This window comes from Eriocheir sinensis, unplaced genomic scaffold (assembly GCF_024679095.1).
Source record: "Eriocheir sinensis breed Jianghai 21 unplaced genomic scaffold, ASM2467909v1 Scaffold615, whole genome shotgun sequence".
Classification (NCBI taxonomy): Eukaryota; Metazoa; Arthropoda; class Malacostraca; order Decapoda; family Varunidae; genus Eriocheir; species Eriocheir sinensis.
In genome coordinates, this window is record NW_026111960.1 from 190,001 (window position 1) to 209,922 (window position 19,922).

The window sequence follows — 19,922 nt, forward strand, 5'->3', positions numbered from 1 at the left end:
CCGCTACTCCCTAAAATAACACAGCGACCCCACCCACAACCCTCACCTCTCCCCCCCCTTACCCCAACACCTTCAGTCCTTCACCCTATCCACCATCCACACCCCATATCCCCACCTCACCCCACCCAACAGCCTCACCTCTACACCCTCACCTCAACACCCTCACCTCACCTGTTACCACAAAGGCCACATAATCCACCCTAATTGCAGGTAAACAGCCTTCGTATTTACCTGGGCAGGAATAAATTAAAGTCAACGTTCCGAGAGAGAGAGAGAGAAGAGAGAGAGAGAGAGAGAGAGAGAGAGAGAGAGAGAGAGAGAGAGAGAGAGAGAGAGAGAGAGAGAGAGAGTAGAGTAGAGTAGAGTAGAAAGGGGTTACTGTGTATGTGTGGGATGGGGTGGGGTGGAGGGGACTGGAGAGGGGCGGAGCATGTCGTGTTACCAGGGGAACACACACACACACACACACACACACACATAACTGTTGAACTAAAGAGGAAAGTTTTTGTGTGTGTGATATTCATTGAATCTGAGACCCCGCTCTGACCACCTGACCTACAGAAAAAGAAGAAGAAGAAGAAGAAGAAGAAGATGAAGAAGAAGATGAAGAAGAAGAAGAAGAAGAAGAAGAAGAAGAAGAAGAAGAAGAAGAAGAAGAAGAAGAAGAAGAAGAAAAGATGATGATGATGATGAAATAAAAGAAAATGAAGAAAGGAGTAAATGAAGTAAAAGGAAGAAAAAAAGAAAAATGAAGGAAATGAGGAAGAAAAGAAGTTGAATAAAAGAGATAATTAAGAAGATGAAGAAGAAGAAGAAGAAGAAGAACAACAACAACAACAACAACAAGGAAACGAAAAAGAAGAAATAAGAATAATTAAACGAAAAAGAAGAAAATCGAAGAAAAGCAAGAAAAGAAAGGGAAGAGGAATCCGGAAGAGAAAAAAAAACTAGTAGATGAAGAAGATAAAAGATAACACAAAAGATAACAACCACGACCAGAGACCAAACCAGTACGCACATGTAGGTTGGGAAGGAGTGGCGGAATGATTGCCTCTCGAAACTAATCTTTATCCCCACGTTCGAAACCCCTTGATTGCCAGCCACCGTCAATTACTCCCAAACGAATGAAGATTACACACACGCTGCCCGCCAACCCTTAATTACTCCCAGCCCAGCCTTGGTTCATTAGAGCTTCATTAGGGGGATTAGACTCGGAAGAAGGTATAACTAAAAAAATCTTGACGCTTCCACACGCTTCGTCGACCAAAAGTGCCGTTCCAAAACCGTATGAAAGGCATGAAAAATAGGCTTGAGAGAGTAAAATGGAATAAGTAAATGTGATAATGACTGATTTCAAAAGATGGCAAAAATATGTTAAAATAGGCTTGAGAGAGTAAAAAGGAATAAGTAATTGTGATAATAACTGATTTTAAAAGATAGCAAAAATATGTTGGAGTGTAGAAAAAAAGTATTTGTGCCTTTGGATGGTTTTTAAAAAGGGTGAGAATAAAAATATGCTTCAGAACTTAAAAGGATAAATTATTGTGTTGATGAATAGTTCTTAAAAAGTGTGGGAATAAAAATAGGCTTCAGAGTTTAAAAAAAGGAAAGTAAATGTGATAATGAATGGTTTTTGAGAAGAGTGAGAATAAAATTAGGCTTCAGAGTTTAAAAAGGAAACTAAATGTGATAATGAATGGTTTTTGAGAAGAGTGAGAATAAAATTAGGCTTCAGAGTTTAAAAAAGGAAAGTAAATGTGGTAATGAATGGTTTTTGAGTAGAGTGAGAATAAAATTAGGCTTCAGAGTTTAAAAAAGGAAAGTAAATGTGGTAATGAATGGTTTTTCAGAAGAATGAGAATGAAATTAGGCTTCAGAGTATAAAAAAATATAACCGTGGTGATGAACAATTCTTAAAAAGTGAGGATGAAAAAAAAAAATTGCGCGCAACCACGAATTTGAGCCGACCACTTAAACCACTTGAGGAAACATGAGGGAAGAAAAATTAGGCCTCAACGCATAAAAGGAAGAAGGTGAAGAAGAAGAGGAATAGGAGGAAGACGAAGAATTTGGCATGTTCAGCTTCCCAATGCAAGAGTTCATAATCCGTATCTTCACTCTTCGATCCCTTTCACTGGTATACTCTGGAAAAGCCGCCGTTCCTATGCATTGTTTTCCTCCTTTTCTGTGACGTAAATCGCATTCTCTGACACTTTTCGCTATAACAACTTTTTTTTTTTTTTTTACACCCTCGCATTGTCTCCTCTGCTGTAAAAAAAAAAAAATCCAAAATCCACATAGGAGATTAATCATTTTCTCATGAGTGTTTATCTCACATTCATGGTGCAGAAGCCTTGTCAAACTACCACCTGGTCATACAACTACCTACTACCTCTACGGAAGCCTCATGAAATTTGGTTGTGTAAGTCCAGAAATGTTTGAGAATGAGCCTTAATTTTAACTCTTGCAAGCTGGAGCATCATTTCGCTTCTCTAAACATGATTAACAACTTCCTTCCTTCCTTCCTTCCCTCCCTTCTTTCCTCCCTTCCTCCCTCCCTCCCTTCCTGTCTCCCTTCTTTCCTTCCTTCCTTCCTTCCTTCCTTCCCACCCTTCCTTCCTGTCTCCCTTCTTTCCTTCCTTCCTTCCTTCCCTCCCTTCCTTCCTGTCTCCCTTCTTTCCTTCCTTCCTTCCTTCCTCCCACCCTCCCTTCCTGTCTCCCTTCTTTCCTTCCTTCCTTCCTTCCCACCCTCCCTTCCTGTCTCCCTTTTCTTCCTTCCTCCTTTCCTTCTTTATATGACCAGGTTGCGAGTAGTTCCACAGAAGTAAGTGGAGAGAGTACGTAGTGCGTCAGTGGTACAGTAGTTGCCAACAGCCCGGACCCACCAATTGAGGCGGCCGCAGGTGGTGTGTTGGCGAGCGTCTGGTGTGTCGTTCCTGTGGCATTCTCTGCAGTACTCTTGTTTATAGGAGCTGCGTGATGCGGGTTGTTGTGCCATTGTGTTTTGTCACCGTCAACAACAACAACAATAGTACTAGCCACCACTATCATCACTATAACTACTACTGCTGCTACGTATACTGCTTTTCCTATTCTTTCTTGTCGCTGTAATAGTTGTTGTTACTGTTGTTGTTGTTGTTATCTTCTTCTTCTTCTTCTTCTTCCTCTTCTTCCTTTTCCTCTTCTTCATCCTCTTCTTCCTCTTCCTCTTCTTCTTCTTATTATTATTATTCCTCTACTACTACTACTACTACTATTACTACTACTACTACAACTTCATAATAATAACAATGATATTTCAAACGAGTAATAACGTAAATGATGGATGTTAATGATGCCTGATAAATACGTAATAATACATAATAACGAATAAATCGAGAATAATGATACTCAATAGACTCTTGCCAATACTTAATAACGAATAAAAGGGCAGTAATAATAATAACAACGATGAAGGACAATAAACAATCACCTAAATAACAATAAGTCACCACCATAAAAACGTCGCAGTGTCTCCTTCATACCCCGTCCAACGCCAACTGGTTTTCTATAATAGGTAAGAGAGAGTGAGAAAGAGAGAGGCAATCGAGACATTCCTGTTGGCGGCATAAATTATCTCCTGTGGCCTTGTCTTGTGTAGAGTTAGGCTTCATAGTAGTAGTAGTAGTAGTAGTAGTAGTAGTAGTAGTAGTAGTAGTAGTAGTAGTGGTGGTGGTGGTGGTGGTGGGTGCCCCCCTTTCCGTTTTCTTCCTCTACTCCCGTTATGGTCCCGTTTATTATTTTTTTTTTGGGGGGGGGGAGGTAGGGGGCGCGGTGGGGGAGGGTGAAGGGGGTGCAATAACCTGTTTCTGAGGCCTGTTTTTGTCTTAACTGTTAGGCGTTGTGCTGTTGTCGTTGTTGTTGTTGTCATCGATGTTGTTGAATATATGTCTCAGGGAAGAAGGGAAAGGGAGAAAGGGATGATGATGATGATGATGATGATTAGGAGGATAAGTAGGAGGAGGAGGAGATGAAGGAGAATGGGAACTGTTATATAGGTGGTAAGGAGAGAGAGAGAGAGAGAGAGAGATCATGACCCACTAATTATACTTACCTGCCATTTTTTTCTCACCTGCGATCATTACGTTATACCTCTCCCGTTAATTAGTCGACCTGTCTAACGCTGATTAAACTTTTTTTCATGTGTGTATTTATTTTTTTATTTACTTATCTATCTCTATATCTATATTTATCTATCGGTCTATATCTTTTTATTTATCTATATTATACATCTATTTGTTTGTCAGTCTATATATCTTCCAATTCATCTATTTATCCCTGTCTACAATTTGTCAACCTATTTATATGTTTATCAGTGTGTGTATCTATCTATCCGTCAATCTATTTACAAGCATTTTCATTTATTTATTCATATATTCATAGTCTCATATCTATGCAAATGCGAATATGTTTACACTTCATTCTTTCTTTCGTGTCCCTCTCTCTCAACACTTTCAATCATAAACGCCTCTCTTAATATTTCCCTCTTGGCGTCACTTCCTGATTCACATTATTGCCTTCACTTTCATCTTCGACAGTTTCCACTTTTTGTCCGTCAACCAGAGGCGAGTAAAAGCGCATTAAAGGTCTCACTTCTTGTTTGTCTTTTCGCCGCCAGTTCTGCTCTCTTACTTTCCATTAGCGAGTCACCTTTAACTTTTATTTCCCTTCCTGGCGGAGCGTGTTATAAAGACAGGCGAGCTTCTGGGGGAATTTGTTCGTGTAAGTGGATGTGAAGGAAAACAAGGGTAAGTGTGAGCAGGTGTGTTGAAACAGGTGTGTGTGGGGGGGGGGGGGTGATGATTTAGGATTTACTGATTCACGGAAATATGGATAAGAAAAATGTCAAAGGCTTATTATTTTGTGTGTGGGTGTGAGGGGAAACGAGGGTGAGTGTGGGCAGGTGTGTGTTAAACAGGTGTGTGTGTGTGTGTGTGTGTGTGTGTGTGTGTGTGTGTGTGTGTGTGTGTGTGTGTGTGTGTGTGTGTGTGTGATGGTGATGATTTAGATTTACTGATTCACGAAAATATGGAAAAGAAATTTGTCACAGGATTTATTATTTTGTTTTCGTTTTCTGTTGACAAAACTGTAAGCTTTTACCGTTTTGTAAGGGCAATGCAATACGAAATGAAAACAAAAAGATTATACCAGTTAGTGTGAAAGGAAGTATATCGACAAGCCTGGAAATGTTGACAGAAACAGACAGACTTTATATAAACTCACAGACAGATTGACATATTGACAGACATACAGTAATCGGACAGCCAGAGGACACAGGCATACAGACAGATCAACACAGACACGAACAGGTAGACAGACAGACAGACATTTAGACAGACAGGCAGACAGGAGACAGCCAGAGAACACAGACAGAAGAAAGGGAAGAAAATAAGGGAGGAATAATTTAAAACGGTATTCACACACACACACACACACACACACACACACACACACACACACACACACACACACACACACACACACACACACACACACACGAATATCCCTTAACCAGTTTTTATTTCCCCACCTCACCGCGTCAGTTCTTATCACCAGAATATATTCCTGTGTGTGTGTGTGTGTGTGTGTGTGTGCGTGTGCGTGTGTGTGTGTGTGTGTGTGTGCGTGTCGGCGAGAACCACTTTAGTTAACAAGTCTTTTAGTGTGGATGACGTTGGTATTTTTTTTCCATTTTATTTTTTTGTCACCTGAACGTTACCTGAGACTTGCCTTCACCTGGTTTTGAATTAGGTTTATACGTGCAAAGGTTGAGTTTTTTTCTAGTTTAGTCTGCCTTGTGTGTAAAATTAGGAAGTGTACATACTGTTGAATTGCATATAGAAGCAGACAGACAGACAGACAGATAAGCAGACAAACAAGCAGATACATATACATAGAAGGACATATTAGAAGACGCATTGACGGAAATACAGACATATAGATGCGGACAGACAAACAGATGCAGAGACAGACAGACATGCACAGACAAAAGAAAGATGAATAGACAGACAAACAGATACAGAACAGACAGACACAGACAGAAAGATATATGCGGACAGACAAACAGATACATAGACAGACAGATACAGGCAGAATGATGATACGGACAGACAAACATATACAGAAACAGACAGATACACAGACAGAAGAAAGATGGGTAGACAGCCAAGCAGATACAAAACAGACAGACACAGACAGAAAGATAGATACGGACAGACAAACAGATACAGAAACAGACGGATGGACATGCAGAGAAACACACATACACAGATATAAACACACACACACACACACACACACACACACACACACACACACACACACACACACACACACACACACAGACAGATACACAGACACATACAAAGATACAAAGACAGACAGACACATAGACACAAACGTATATAAACAAACAGCCAGACAGAGGAAAAAGTATTGCTCAGAATTATAAAATCACTCACGCCCCCACGCCCCCCCCCCCCTCCCCCCCACGACACACCAAGCACTGTTACCACACCCGCCACACCCCGAAGGACACACTCACAAATCCGTCCAATCAAAGTTTATCTCTTCCCACGAACACGAATTCTCCTCCCCCGATTAGGTAATAACGGAGATGTTTGTGTGCGGATGGCAAGATTTATATTCACTTTCTCTGTGTTGATTTCCTTTTGTCTCCGTGTGTTCTGTGGGTGAAGCGTTGCCTGTCTGTCTGTCTGTTGAGCTGTCTTTTCTTTTTTCTCTGCCAACGTTTTCCTCGACTTGTTTTGCTCTGTTCCTGTTTCTCTATCTTGCCTCTTATCTATCTTGCCTCTTCTCTCTCTCTGTATGTTTTCTTCCGTGTTTATTCGTGTGTCTCTCTGTACCTGCATGTTATCTATCTGTGTTCCTGTCTCTCTACCTGTCTGTCTGAGTCTATTTGCTATCTGTGTCCCTCTCTCTCGCTCTGCATGTCTGTCTGTTTACTTCCGTGTTTATGCGTATGTCTCTTTGTACCTGCATGTTCTGTCAGTGTTCCTGTCTCTTTGCCTGTCTATCTGTGTCCCTCTCTCTCTCTGCCTGTCTGTCTGTTTTCTTCCGTGTTTATGCGTGTCTCTCTGTACCTGCATGTTCTGTCAGTGTTCCTGTATCTCTACCTGTCTGTCTCTGTCTGCGTGTACCTGTCTGTCTCCTCTGTCAATAGTTTAAGGTCAGTCAGTATTTCTCTGTCACACAAATTGGCTTTTCCATTTTTACTTCGACTTTCAAGAGAAAACTGCAAAAAAAATTTACTTTACCAAACGGAAAAACATTCTTTGGCAGTTTTTTTTTTTTTTTGTGTGTGTGTGTGTGAGAAAATTTGAAGTCTGAGGAAAAAGGAAGAATGCAAACAGTTATTCACGGCCTTTTGAAGTGTTTGAACTTTCTTCATATGAACTGAAGTAAAAGATAAAGAAAAGTCTTCCCTCCTCCTCCTCCTCCTCCTCTTCTTTCTCCTCTTCCTTTCTTTCTTTCTTCGCCCTCCTCCTCCTCCTCCTCCTCCTCTTCCTCTTCTTCTTTCTCCTTTTCCTGTCTTTCTTTCTTCGCCCTCCTCCTCCTCCTCCTCCTTGCCTCAGCCACGCCCACATAGTACAGTGGAACAAAGATGCAATAAATAACTTACTGTACAATTTATTTCCGCTCCAGACGGTGTGTGTGTGTGTGTGTGTGTGTGTGTGTGTGTGTGTTCACTGTTTATCTATTCTCAGTCATTTATTCAATCATTTTATTCTTGTGGTTCATCTAATTGTACGTTTGGAGTTTATCTTATCAACTCATTTCCTCTTTGGCATAAATAAAAAAAGTTAAATATATGTTCTCCGATAATTTCCCTGGTCTCATTATCATTTAATTAGTTATTTTATATTTGTTTCGACAAACTGTACGTTTATATTTAACTGGAAGGTTAATTTAGTCTTGTAACTTTTATTTTTTTCTCTTAAGCATAATAAAAAAAAACTAAATGTGCTCTTCGATAATTATTTTGTTCTCACTTTCATCAACTTCGATTAACTGTACATTATTTTTTTTTCCTGGAAGGCTATTTTCATCTCTTGAGTCTTTTCCTCGCTATACAATAAAAGTTGAAATAATGTTCCAGAATAATTTTATATGTTCACACTGTTAGGTATTTTATTCCTGAGTTTCGAATAATTGTACACATTTCTTTTTTTCTGGAAGACTACGTTCAATCTCTTAACTCCCTCCCCTTAAGCGTAATTAAAAGCTAAATGTGTTCTTCGATAATTACTCTGTTCTCACTCTCATGAACTTCGACTAACTGTACATATTTATTTATTTTCCTGGAAGACTAATTGAATCACTCCATTCTTTTTATCTTCACATAATGAAAAGCTAAAATAATGCTCTTCGATGATTTTATCAGTTCACACCGACAGTTATTTCATTCTTTTCTTTCGGGTAATTGTGCATATTTTGTTTTTGAAAGACTAATTCAGTTTCTTAACTCTTCCCTCATTTACATAATAAGAAAAGCTAAATACGTCCTTCGATCAGTTGTCTGTTCTCATTCTCATTTATTCAGTTATTTTATTTACGCGTGTCGTCTAACTGTACATTGACATTTTATTGGAAGGTTCGTTTGGTCTCCTAACTCCTTCCTCTTTAGCAAAATGAAAAACAAAATGTGTTCTTCAATAATTACTATGTTTTCACTCGCATTAACTTCAACTGATTTTACATCTTTCTTTTTTTTTTTATCTGGAAAACGAATTTTAATCTCTTAACTCTTTTAATCTTCATCGTAATAAAAAAAAAGTTAAATACGTCCTTCGATAACTTCCATGTTCACACACTCACTTATTCTTGTTTCGACTAAATCCACATTCATATTTCACTGGAAGATTCATTTGTTCCCCTAACTCTTTCGTTCCCTAGCATAATGAGACAAGTTAAAAACACGTTCTTCTTCTTAATTACATACGAGAGACATTTCTTCTTCCACAATAACACAACCAAGACTCCGCGGGGGAATGAATACCCAGCTCAGTCTTGACGAAACCCATTGTGTGCGTCGCGTATTGTGTTCTTAAGTGTTTTCTTGTCTGCAGTTAATGTACACGAGATGCCTCACTCCTGCTTGTCTTGTAGTTCATCTGATCACCCACTGTTATTACTTCTCCCCCTCGTTAAGTGTCGTGTCTTGCGGGTTGAGTCAGTGAATTAAAAAAAATGTAATAGTAGTAGTAGTGATTGTAGCACAGAAGTGAAAGGAGGTTGTACAATAGACTCCATATGGTTGACAGAGAGAGAGGGAGAGGAAAAAGGGGGAGAAAAAAATAAATGGAAGTAAGGAAGAGGAGACGGAAGGAAAGGAGGAAGGAAGGAATGATGGAAAAAAGGAAGAAAAGGAGGGAAGGACGGACGGAAGGAAAGAAGTAAAGAAGGAAGGAAAGAAGGAAGGAAGGAAGGAAGAAAGGAAGGGAAGGACGGACGGAAGGAAAGAAGAAAGGAAGGAAGGAAGAAATGATGGAAAGAAGGAAGGAAAGGAGGGAAGGAAGGAAGGAAAGAAGAAAGGAAGTAAGGAAGGAAGAAATGATGGAAAGAAGGAAGGAAAGGAGGGAAGGACGGACGGAAGGAAAGAAGGAAGAAGAAAGAAAGGAAAGAAGGAGGGATGGAAACAATAAAGAAAGGAACAAAGACAGACAGAGACATACAAATGAAAGAGTGAAAGAAATACAGAAAAGGAAAAAAAAAGGAAAGAATTGAACAAAGGAAAAGATAGATAGATAGACAGATAAATTGATAGATAGAGAAGAGAACAGAAGAGAAGAGAGGAAAAAAGAGGAGCAGATAAAAAAAAATTAGACCTTAACCACATTCCATAACACCACCACCACCACCACCACCATTACCACCACCACCACCACCACCATCACCACCACCACCACCACCACCACCACCATTACCACCACCACCACCACCACCATCACCACCACCACCACCACCACCACCATTACCACCACCATCACCACCACCATCACCACCACCACCATCACCTCCCGTTACTTCATCTCATCTCCTTACCTGCACCTTCCTACCTTCCTACCTACCTATCTCCCTTTCACCTGGCCGCTAACCTCCCATCCACACGCCTTTCTCCCTCTCCACCTGACGCCTCCCCCTCCACACCCACCTTCCACGCCCCCCTCCACGCCCCTCTCCACCTTCCCTTTCCCCAGCCCTTACCCGATTCCACCTCCGCTTCCTGGATATTTGGTGGATAAGGATGGAGGATTGTGTGGCTAAGAAGGGTATGTTTTGTCGTGATTTGTTCCTTTGTGTTTATTTTGCTTTCTTTCATTGTTTTGTGTTGTTTTGTTTTGTTTTGGGATTGGTGTCTTTGTGGTGTGTTGTTTCTTTCTGTTCTTCCCTTCATCTTTATTTTTTGTTTATTTGTTTTGTTTTGTTTATTGCCTGACTTTTTTTCTCTTCTTTCTTTCTTTTTTATTACTTTTTTTTTCTTCGCGTCTTTCCTCGTTTGCAGGTGTTTTTTTTTTTTTTGGTGATTGATGGGTTTTCTTTCCTTCTTTCTGTCCTCCCTTACTTTCTTCCTTCCTTCCTTCCATATTTTCTTCCTTTTTTTCCTTCCATTTAATACCCATGCCTTTCCTCCTTCCTTCCTTTCTTCCTTCCTTCCTTCCTTCCTCTCTTTCTTCCTTCCTTCCTTTCTACCTTCCTCTCTTCCTTCCTTCCTTCCTTCCTTCCTTCCTTCCTTCCTTCCTTCCTCTCTTTCTTCCTTCCCTCCTTGCTTCCTTCCTTTCTTCCTATCTTCCTCTCTTCCTTCCTTCCTCTCTTTCTTTCTTCTTTCCTTCCTTCCTTCCTCTCTTTCTTCCTTCTTTCCTTCCTTCCTTCCTCTCTTCCTTCCTTCCTTCCTCTCTTTCTTCTCCTTCCTTATTTCCTTCAGTCCTTCCTTTCATACGATATTCTTGCCTTTCTTTCTTTCTTTCCTTTCTTCCGTCTCTACTTCTTTTCAATCTATATTCCTTCCCTCCCTCCTTCCTTCTTTCCTCCCTTCCTCCCCTCCACTTTTTTCTCGACTAAGCATGTTTTTTCCCTCCCATTCTCTCCTTCTCTCCTTTCCTCCATTCCTCCAGTTTACCTCGACCTCATTACTGTTGCACATCTCTCTCTCTCTCTCTCTCTCTCTCTCTCTCTCTCTCTCTCTCTCTCTCTCTCTCTCTCTCTCTCTCTCTCTCTCTCTCTCTCTCTCTCTCTCTCTCTCTCTCTCTCTCTCTCTCTCTCTCTCTCTCTCTCTCTCTCTCTCTCTCTCTCTCTCTCTCTCTCTCTCTCTCTCTCTCTCTCTCTCTCTCTCTCATAAGTAAATAAGCAAACAAATTAATGGACTTCAACGAAAAAAAAAAAAACACACACACACACACACACACACACACACACACACACACACACACACACACACACCATGTAATCAATGTTGCCAAAGAGATAAGTCAACCTCAGAGAAGAGATTTTCACATCGACAGAACATATTATTTTGGTAACGCTAACAATGGTGGTGATGACGGTGGTGGTGGTGGTGATGGTGGTGGTGGTGAAGGTGGTGAGCCTGGTTATTTTTTTATTTTTTTTTTATTGTTAGGTATGTTGCTGTTTTTTTCTGGTGGTGATAGTGGTGGTGATGACGGTGGTGCCCCCCACCACCGTCATCACCACCATTGTTAGCGTTACCAAAATAATATGTTCTGTCGATGTGAAAATCTCTTCTCTGAGGTTGACTTATCTCTTTGGCAACATTGATTACATGGTGTGTGTGTGTGTGTGTGTGTGTGTGTGTGTGTGTGTGTGTGTGTGTGTGTGTGTGTGTGAGAGAGTCTGGTTATAGTTTTCCTCGTGTTGTTGTTGTTGTTGTTGTTGTTGTTGTTGTTGTTGTTGTTGTTGTGGTGGTGGTGGTGGAGGTGGAAGTGATGAGTCTGGTTATAGTTTTCCTTGTGTTGTTGTTGTTGTTGTTGTTGTGGTGGTGGAGGTGGAAGTGATGAGTCTGGTTATAGTTTTCCTTGTGTTGTTGTTGTTGTTGTTGTTGTGATGGTGGTGGTGGTGGAGGTGGAAGTGATGAGTCTGGTTATAGTTTTCCTTGTGTTGTTGTTGTTGTTGTTGTTGTTGTGGTGGTGGAGGTGGAAGTGATGAGTCTGGTTATAGTTTTCCTTGTGTTGTTGTTGTTGTTGTTGTTGTTGTGGTGGTGGAGGTGGAAGTGATGAGTCTGGTTATAGTTTTCCTTGTGTTGTTGTTGTTGTTGTGATGGTGGTGGTGGTGGTGGAAGTGATGAGTCTGGTTATAGTTTTCCTTGTGTTGTTGTTGTTGTTGTGGTGGTGGTGGTGGTGGTGGAAGTGATGAGTCTGGTTATAGTTTTCCTTGTGTTGTTGTTGTTGTTGTGGTGGTGGTGGTGGTGGTGGTGGAAGTGATGAGTCTGGTTATAGTTTTCCTTGTGTTGTTGTTGTTGTTGTGGTGGTGGTGGTGGTGGTGGTGGTGGTGGAAGTGATGAGTCTGGTTATAGTTTTCCTTGTGTTGTTGTTGTTGTTGTGGTGGTGGTGGTGGTGGTGGAAGTGATGAGTATGGTTATAGTTTTCCTTGTGTAGTTGTAGTGGTGGTGGTAGTGGAAGTGATGCGTCTGGTTATAGTTGTCCTTGTGTTGTTGTTGTTGTGGTGGTGGTGGTGGTGGTGGTGGAAGTGATGAGTCTGGTTATAGTTTTCCTTGTGTTGTTGTTGTGGTGGTGGTGGTGGTGGAAGTGATGAGTCTGGTTATAGTTTTCCTTGTGTTGTTGTTGTGGTGGTGGTGGTGGTGGTGGTGGAAGTGATGAGTCTGGTTATAGTTTTCCTTGTGTTGTTGTTGTGGTGGTGGTGGTGGAAGTGATGAGTCTTGTTATAGTTTTCCTTGTGTTGTTGTTGTTGTGGTGGTGGTGGTGGTGGTGGAAGTGATGAGTCTGGTTATAGTTTTCCTTGTGTTGTTGTTGTGGTGGTGGTGGTGGTGGAAGTGATGAGTCTGGTTATAGTTTTCCTTGTGTTGTTGTTGTTGTGGTGGTGGTGGTGGTGGTGGTGGAAGTGATGAGTCTGGTTATAGTTTTCCTTGTGTTGTTGTTGTTGTGGTGGTGGTGGTGGTGGTGGAAGTGATGAGTCTGGTTATAGTTTTCCTTGTGTTGTTGTTGTGGTAGTGGTGGCGGTGGTGGTGGTGGTGGTGGTGGTGGTCGTGGTGGTGGTGGCTTGAAAATTCCGTAAATGGTAGGAAACCGCAAACGTTCGGCTTTCTCCTCTTCCTCCTCCTTTTCCTCCATCTCCCTATCTTCCTCCTCCTCTTCCTCCATCTCCCTATCTTCTTCCTCCTCCTCCTCCTCCTCCTCCTCCTCCTCCTCCTCCTCCTCCTCCTCCTCCTTCTATCTCCTTCATTTTCTATTATAATTTAGGACAGAGAGAGAGAGAGAGAGAGAGAGAGAGAGAGAGAGAGAGAGAGAGAAGCGGACCTAAGTCAAGGTTAGAGCAACTCGTGTTTCCCTCCCTCTCCTCCACCCATTCTTTCCTCCACCCACTCATTCTCTCCTCCCTCTTTCCTCCGTTTTTCCTCGACATCTCTCCTTCCTGCTCATTACCTCCCTCCTTGCCTTATTTTTCCTCCATTAAGGGAAGGTAAGAATATAAAAATGAAAGGAACGAATGAAGGAAAAAGAATGAAGGAAGGAAGGAAAGAAGAGAGAAAGAAAACAAAATAACAGAAAACACCAACAAAAGACAGAAAATCGAGAAAAGAACAAGAATATTCTCTCTCTCTCTCTCTCTCTCTCTCTCTCTCTCTCTCTCTCTCTCTCTCTCTCTCTCTCTCTCTCTCTCTCTCTCTCTCTCTCTCTCTCTCTCTCTCTCTCTCTCTCTCTCTCTCTCTCTCCTGCCCTTTTAGAATCAATTTTTTTCTACAGCAACGGAGGAGAAATCTGGTCCGGTCACGTGAGAGAGAGAGAGAGAGAGAGAGAGAGAGAGAGAGAGAGAGAGAGAGAGAGAGAGAGAGAGAGAGAGAGAGAGAGAGAGAGAGAGAATCAATGAAGCGTATCGTGACCATTACTGAACATCACCACTTCCTCTTCTTCCTTCTCCTCCTTCTCCTCCTGCTCCCCCTCCTCCCCCTCCTCCCCCTCCTCCCCCTCCTCCTCCTCCACCTCCTCCTCTTTTTTTCTTCGACATCTCTTCACCTGTTTGTATTTCCCTTCTTCCTTTTTAATTATTCATCTTCCTTTTCATCTTTCAATCTCCTCCTCCTCCTCCTCCTCCTCCTCCTCCTTCCTCGACGTCGTGCTTACTTTGACCTTGTGAGCGACCGGAGTTCATCACCTTCTCCTCCTCCTCCTCCTCCTCCTCCTCCTCCTCCTGCCTGTTTCCTCTTCTTCCTACCGCCTCATCTTCTTACATCTGGTTTTCCTCTTTTTTTTTGTCCTTGTTTCGTTTGATCTTTACTCGTATTAGAAACCTTCCCTTCCTCCTTATTCCCTCTTTCGCGAACAGGTAAGGAGAACAGGTGAGAGGAGGAGAAGGGAGAGCAACAGGTAGGAAGGGAACAGCTAAGAAAGATACAAAAGAAGGAAGGATATAAAGAGATTAGACTTGTTTGCCTTCATGCCTTCCTTCTTTCCCTTCCTTTTTTTTTTTCTTTTCCTTCCATTCATTGTCCTTTTTTTCTTTTCTTTTCTTTCTTCCTTCTCATCTTTCCTTCCCTTACCATCATATCGTTTTCTTCCTTCCTCCCTTCTCTCTTTTTTTTTTCCTTACCCTTCTTCTCCCGCTGCTTCCTTCCTTCTTTCCTTCCCTCGTTCCTTCCTTCATTTTTTCCTTCCTCCTTCATTTCCGTCCTTCCTCCCTTTCCCTATCATCCTTTCCATACATTTTTATTTCCTCTCCCTTTGTCTCCGTTTCACCATTCCTTCCTCTCTCCCTTCTTTTTTTCCTTTCCTCTCTCCCTCCCTCCCTCCCTTCACTTCCTTCCTTGCATCGTCTTTATCATTTTGAAAGAAGGGAAAAATGTATATGATTGTATTGGGAACGGAAATGCAAAGAAAAGAAGACGGATGATAAAATTTTGAGACAATGAAACAGAGAAAGTGATTGAGAGAGAGAGAGAGAGAGAGAGAGAGAGAGAGAGAGAGAGAGAGAGAGAGAGAGAGAGAGAGAGAGAGAGAGAGAGAGAGAGAGACTATACCACTCACAAACTTTACGAGGAACGGGTCAGTGGTTTTACACACACACACACACACACACACACACACACGTCTTGTGGTGGTGGTGTTCTCGTGGTGTGGCGCCGGTGGTGAAACTTTGGGTGTGGTGTTGACTTTAATGATGTAAGTGGTGGTGGTGGTGGTGGTGGTGATGGCGATGGTGGTGGTGGTGGTGGTGATGGTGGTGGTGATGGTGGTGGTGAGTATTAGTTCCAGCATGTTAACTACAACAAATTATGTGAGAAAGAGTGAGTAAAAGAGAGAGAGAGAGAGAGAGAGAGAGAGAGAGAGAGAGAGAGAGAGAGAGAGAGAGAGAGAGAGAGAGAGAGAGAGAGAGAGAGACAAAAAATGTTACGGTTTAGCTGTGTGAAGAAAGTGTTAAAAGTATGGGTAGAAAGTAGAGAAATGGAGAGAGACATATATACAGACAGACAGACAGGCAGATAGGTAGATAAAAAGACATAGACAGAAATACAGACATACAAACAGACACACAGACAGACAAAAATAGATATAGACCAACATTCAGACAGAAAGACATGCATTCAAACACAGACAGACAGACAGACAGATTTAGGTTACGAGGTAGGGAGGGGAAGGGAGAGTGAAAGGGAGAGTTGAGAAAAGACAAGGTACCTGTCATGAAGAGAGAGAGAGAGAGAGAGAGAGAGAGAGAGAGAGAGAGAGAGAGAGAGAGAGAGAGAGAGAGAGAGAGAGAGAGAGAGAGAGAGAGAGAGAGTAATTACTGTAGCTACATTCAGAGAATTCAATATTAACACTCAAGAAGAAGAAGAAGAAGAAGTAGAAGAAGAAAAAGAAAAAGAAGACGAAGAAGAAAAGGAAGTAGACAAGAAGATGAAGAAGAAGAAGAAGAAAAAGAAAAAGAAGAAGAAAAAGAAGAAGAAGAAGAAGAGGAGGAGGAGAAAGAAGAGGTAGAGCACTTAAAGAGAATCACATCAGAAGAAAAAAAAAGAAAGAGCAACAATGGATGGATAAAAGTCAAAACAAAGGAAAACTGGCCTAACAAGAAAAACGAGCAAATATAAAAACAAACGAGAAGCAAACAATGACAAAACTAGACCAACAAAAACAGAAGATATAAACAACAACAACAACAACAACAACAAGCAGAAAAAAAAACACGAAGACTGAGCATAACCTAAATATGTGTGCATGTGTGTAGGTGCGCGCGCGTGTGTGTGTGTGTGTGTGTGTGTGTGTGTGTATACGGGCGTCAGCTGGGTTTGGTGAAAGTGAGTGGCCGGCGCTGCTTGTGTGTGTGTGTGTGTGTGTGTGTGTGTGTGAGAGAGAGAGAGAGAGAGAGAGAGAGAGAGAGAATCACGTGACCTGCCTCATACACACACAATAACCAGACTAATTTGCTTCTTTATAAAACGAGATCATTATTTATTCACTTATTCAAACTTATTTATATATTCATCTTTTTATTTACATCACAATTGACCTGAATCTCCACCAGTAAGGAAATTGTTGACTCAGAAGAAACACGTAAACCAACAGACAAACAGAAACCAAATCATATAAACAAAATTGAATAGAAAGAACAAACGTTTTATTGACTCAGTTGAAAAAGCAGGAGGAGGAGGAGGAGGAGGAGGAGGAGGGGGAGGAAGAAGAAGAAGAAGAAGAAGAAGAAGAAGAAGAAGAAGAAAAAGAAAAAGAAGTAGTAGTAGTAGTAGTAGTAGTAATAGTAGTAATAGTAGTAACAGTAGTAGTAGTAGTAGTAGTAGTAGTAGTAGTAGTAGTAGTAGTAAAAGAAAAAGAAGAAGAAGAAGAAGAAGGAGAAGAAGAACAGCACCACCACCACCACCACCAACAACAACAACAACAACAACAACAACAGGAACAACAACAACAACAAAAACAACAACAGCAACAACAACAACAAGGAAAGAAAACAAAGAAGGCTTAGGAGCAAAAAGAAGAATGTGGAGGCAAAAAAAAAAAAAAAAGATTAATATAAGAGAAGAAAAAAAAGAGGAGGAGGTGTAGGGGGAGGAGGAGGAGGAGGACACGGGAGTAGGTAGGTAGCTTATTATTGCGAAAGTGGATCAGACGTATTTCTCCTCCTCCAGTTTTCTTCAGCCACTGTATTTTTTTCTTACGTCTGACCCTCTTTTTTTTCTTGCATCATCCACTAACCGGTCCTGACACACGTGCTTGCGGGAAGGTGACAGGCGGTCGTCCACATGAACACACTGACATGAGCTCACCGTCGTCACCTTCACCTCACTCACGCCTGCTAAGCAACCCTCAGTCATTGCCTTTTGTTTTGGTAGTAGTAACAGTAGTAGTAGTAGTAGTAGTAGTAGTTGTAATAATAATAGTAGTAGTAGTAGTAGTAGTAGTAATAGTAGTAGTAATAGTAGTAGTTATAGTAGTAGTAATAATAGTAGTAGTAGTAATAGTAGTAGTAGTAGTAGTAGTAGTAGTAGTAGTAGTCTCCATTTCTAATCATTTTTTTGTGTGTTGAAAAAAATATTTTATTCGAAACGGGTTTGTAAAATCAGTTAGCGAAGTTGTGTAAACATTAAAATAAATAGTGTGTGTGTGTGTGTGTGTGTGTGTGTGTGTGTGTGTGTGTGTGTGTGTGTGTGTGTGTGTGTGTGTGTGTGTGTGTGTGTGTTCTTACCTGTGCATGCATTGTGCTACCTGTTGATCGGAACCTTTACTTGCGTGCGTATGTGTGTTTACCTCGACCTATGTATCCATGACTCCCTGTGTATGAGTATGTGTACTTGTGTCGTCATGTATGTCCGTTCTTGTGTGGACCTGAACACCTGTGCGTGTCTTACCTGGTGGCAGAGGGCAGGTGCACATTCACCAGGCGTGTTAACATCACCACCGTCACACACACACTGGCGCTGCTCGGCTCGGCTCCTCCACTCGCTCCTAGCGCCCTACTGAACCGCTCGCCTCCCTCGCTCCTTCTCCCTCCCTCCCTACAGCTCTGAAGCTTCCTCCAGCCCTCCCTCCTTTCTCCCAACTCTACCGTCTCCTTACCTCGTTTATCTCACTCTGTGTCTCCCAGTTCGTCCCTCTCTCACTCTTTCTGTCTGTCTTTGCCTCTCTCTCTCTCTCTCTCTCTCTCTCTCTCTCTCTCTCTCTCTCTCTCTCTCTCTCTCTCTCTCTCTCTCTCTCTCTCTCTCTCTCTCTCTCTCTCTCTCTCTCTCTCTCTCTCTCTCTCTCTCTCTCTCTCTCTCTCTCTCTCTCTCTCTCTCTCTCTCTCTCTCTCTCTCTCTCTGTCTATATATATATATATATATATATATATATATATATATATATAAAAATATATTTATATTTTTATTTATATATTTATATATTCAAGTTGGAGCTAAAAGTAGGAAGTTTGATAATGAAATGTGTGATATTAAGCCCAAAAGCATAGTGTTAAGAGTCTTGGTGTTAAAATTTCTTCGTCAAACCTCAAATTTTCCCAGCAGTGCTTTGACGAAGGGAATGAAGGAAACAAATTTTGTCTTTTTCCATAACAGAAATTTCTCATTCGCAATATAGAGATAAAATACTACAACAAGACAAAAGTTTAATCAGACTACTTGAAGTATAGTTTTGGTCTCACAATGCGAAGGACAGTGAAGTTGTTCAACGTAGGGCAACACGAACGATCTCTTCCTTACGCAACAACCCTCACGAGGAAAGGCTGTCATGTTTTAACATGTTTTCTCCTAGAGAAACGTCGCCAGCGAGGAAAACTGAACGAATGTTTCAAAATTCCTCAAGGTTTTGCGAATGTTCCTGAATCCAAATTGCAGCGTCATGGCGGTCCTTTGATGTCATTTCATTTATAGGTTTAAGGACAGACCACCTTGTACGGACCATAAGGTCTGTGTGGTCTCTCTCTCTCTCTCTCTCTCTCTCTCTCTCTCTCTCTCTCTCTCTCTCTCTCTCTCTCTCTCTCTCTCTCTCTCTCTCATATCTTATCGATATGGTCTACTAGGCAGTGTAGGCACTGGTACGGCGGTGGTGTCTTACGTCCTCCCTGTGCTCTTTAAGCCTTTTCTCCAGGCCCCTGCTTGTCTCACAAAGTAACTGCAGACACACCCGCTGCAGGGTATTCGGTACACTACACTGTTATGTAGCCCGCGTGGCGTAAGGCTTTCCTCAGAGGTTGCACCAAGTCTGAATCAGGGACAATCGAGTACTTCCCCGGTGTATTTTCCATAATTGCCCTTGCTCGCACTTGTAACTCAACATGGAGACCTTTGCGGTATCCCAGCCTTTTTTTTTTTTTTTTTTTTTTTTATGAGTGTCGCCGATGTGGCGGATTTCTTCACTCACATATTCCTCGCTACATATACGGAGTGTGTGTGTGTGTGTGTGTGTGTGTGTGTGTGTGTGTGAGGTTCCAGCCGTACCCAGCGATCCGTCACGCTGCACCTCGTGCGGGGAGGGCACTGGTTGGTGGTCGTGAGTCTGACGTGTAGTCAGACCGTTGGGGATTACACATAAGAATGATGTTAGAGGAACATGACAAATATTAAAGGGAAGCTGAAAGAGTAGAACCAGAGGAAGGAGGAAGAGAGAGAGACGGGGAGAGAGTGAGAGTGGAGGAAAAGTGAAGGAATATTTGTGACGTGGATATTGCTTCAG

The 19,922-nt window shown here is 41.8% G+C and overlaps 1 protein-coding gene across 3 annotated transcripts in view; it reads right to left on the reverse strand.

Moving 5' to 3' along the window:
• LOC126993447 (beta-1,3-galactosyltransferase 1-like) overlaps positions 1-18,237 on the reverse strand; it is a 32,636-nt gene extending 14,399 nt beyond the window's left edge. The window contains exon 1 of one of the 3 annotated variants that reach the window (XM_050852571.1): positions 18,104-18,237. In XM_050852571.1, the coding sequence (XP_050708528.1) occupies positions 18,104-18,147 (44 nt within the window). In that variant the 5' untranslated portion in view covers positions 18,148-18,237. The remainder of the gene's footprint in view (positions 1-18,103) is intronic. The other 2 variants (XM_050852569.1, XM_050852570.1) reach the window with 2 other exon arrangements.
• Between the last annotated feature and the right edge of the window lie 1,685 nt (positions 18,238-19,922).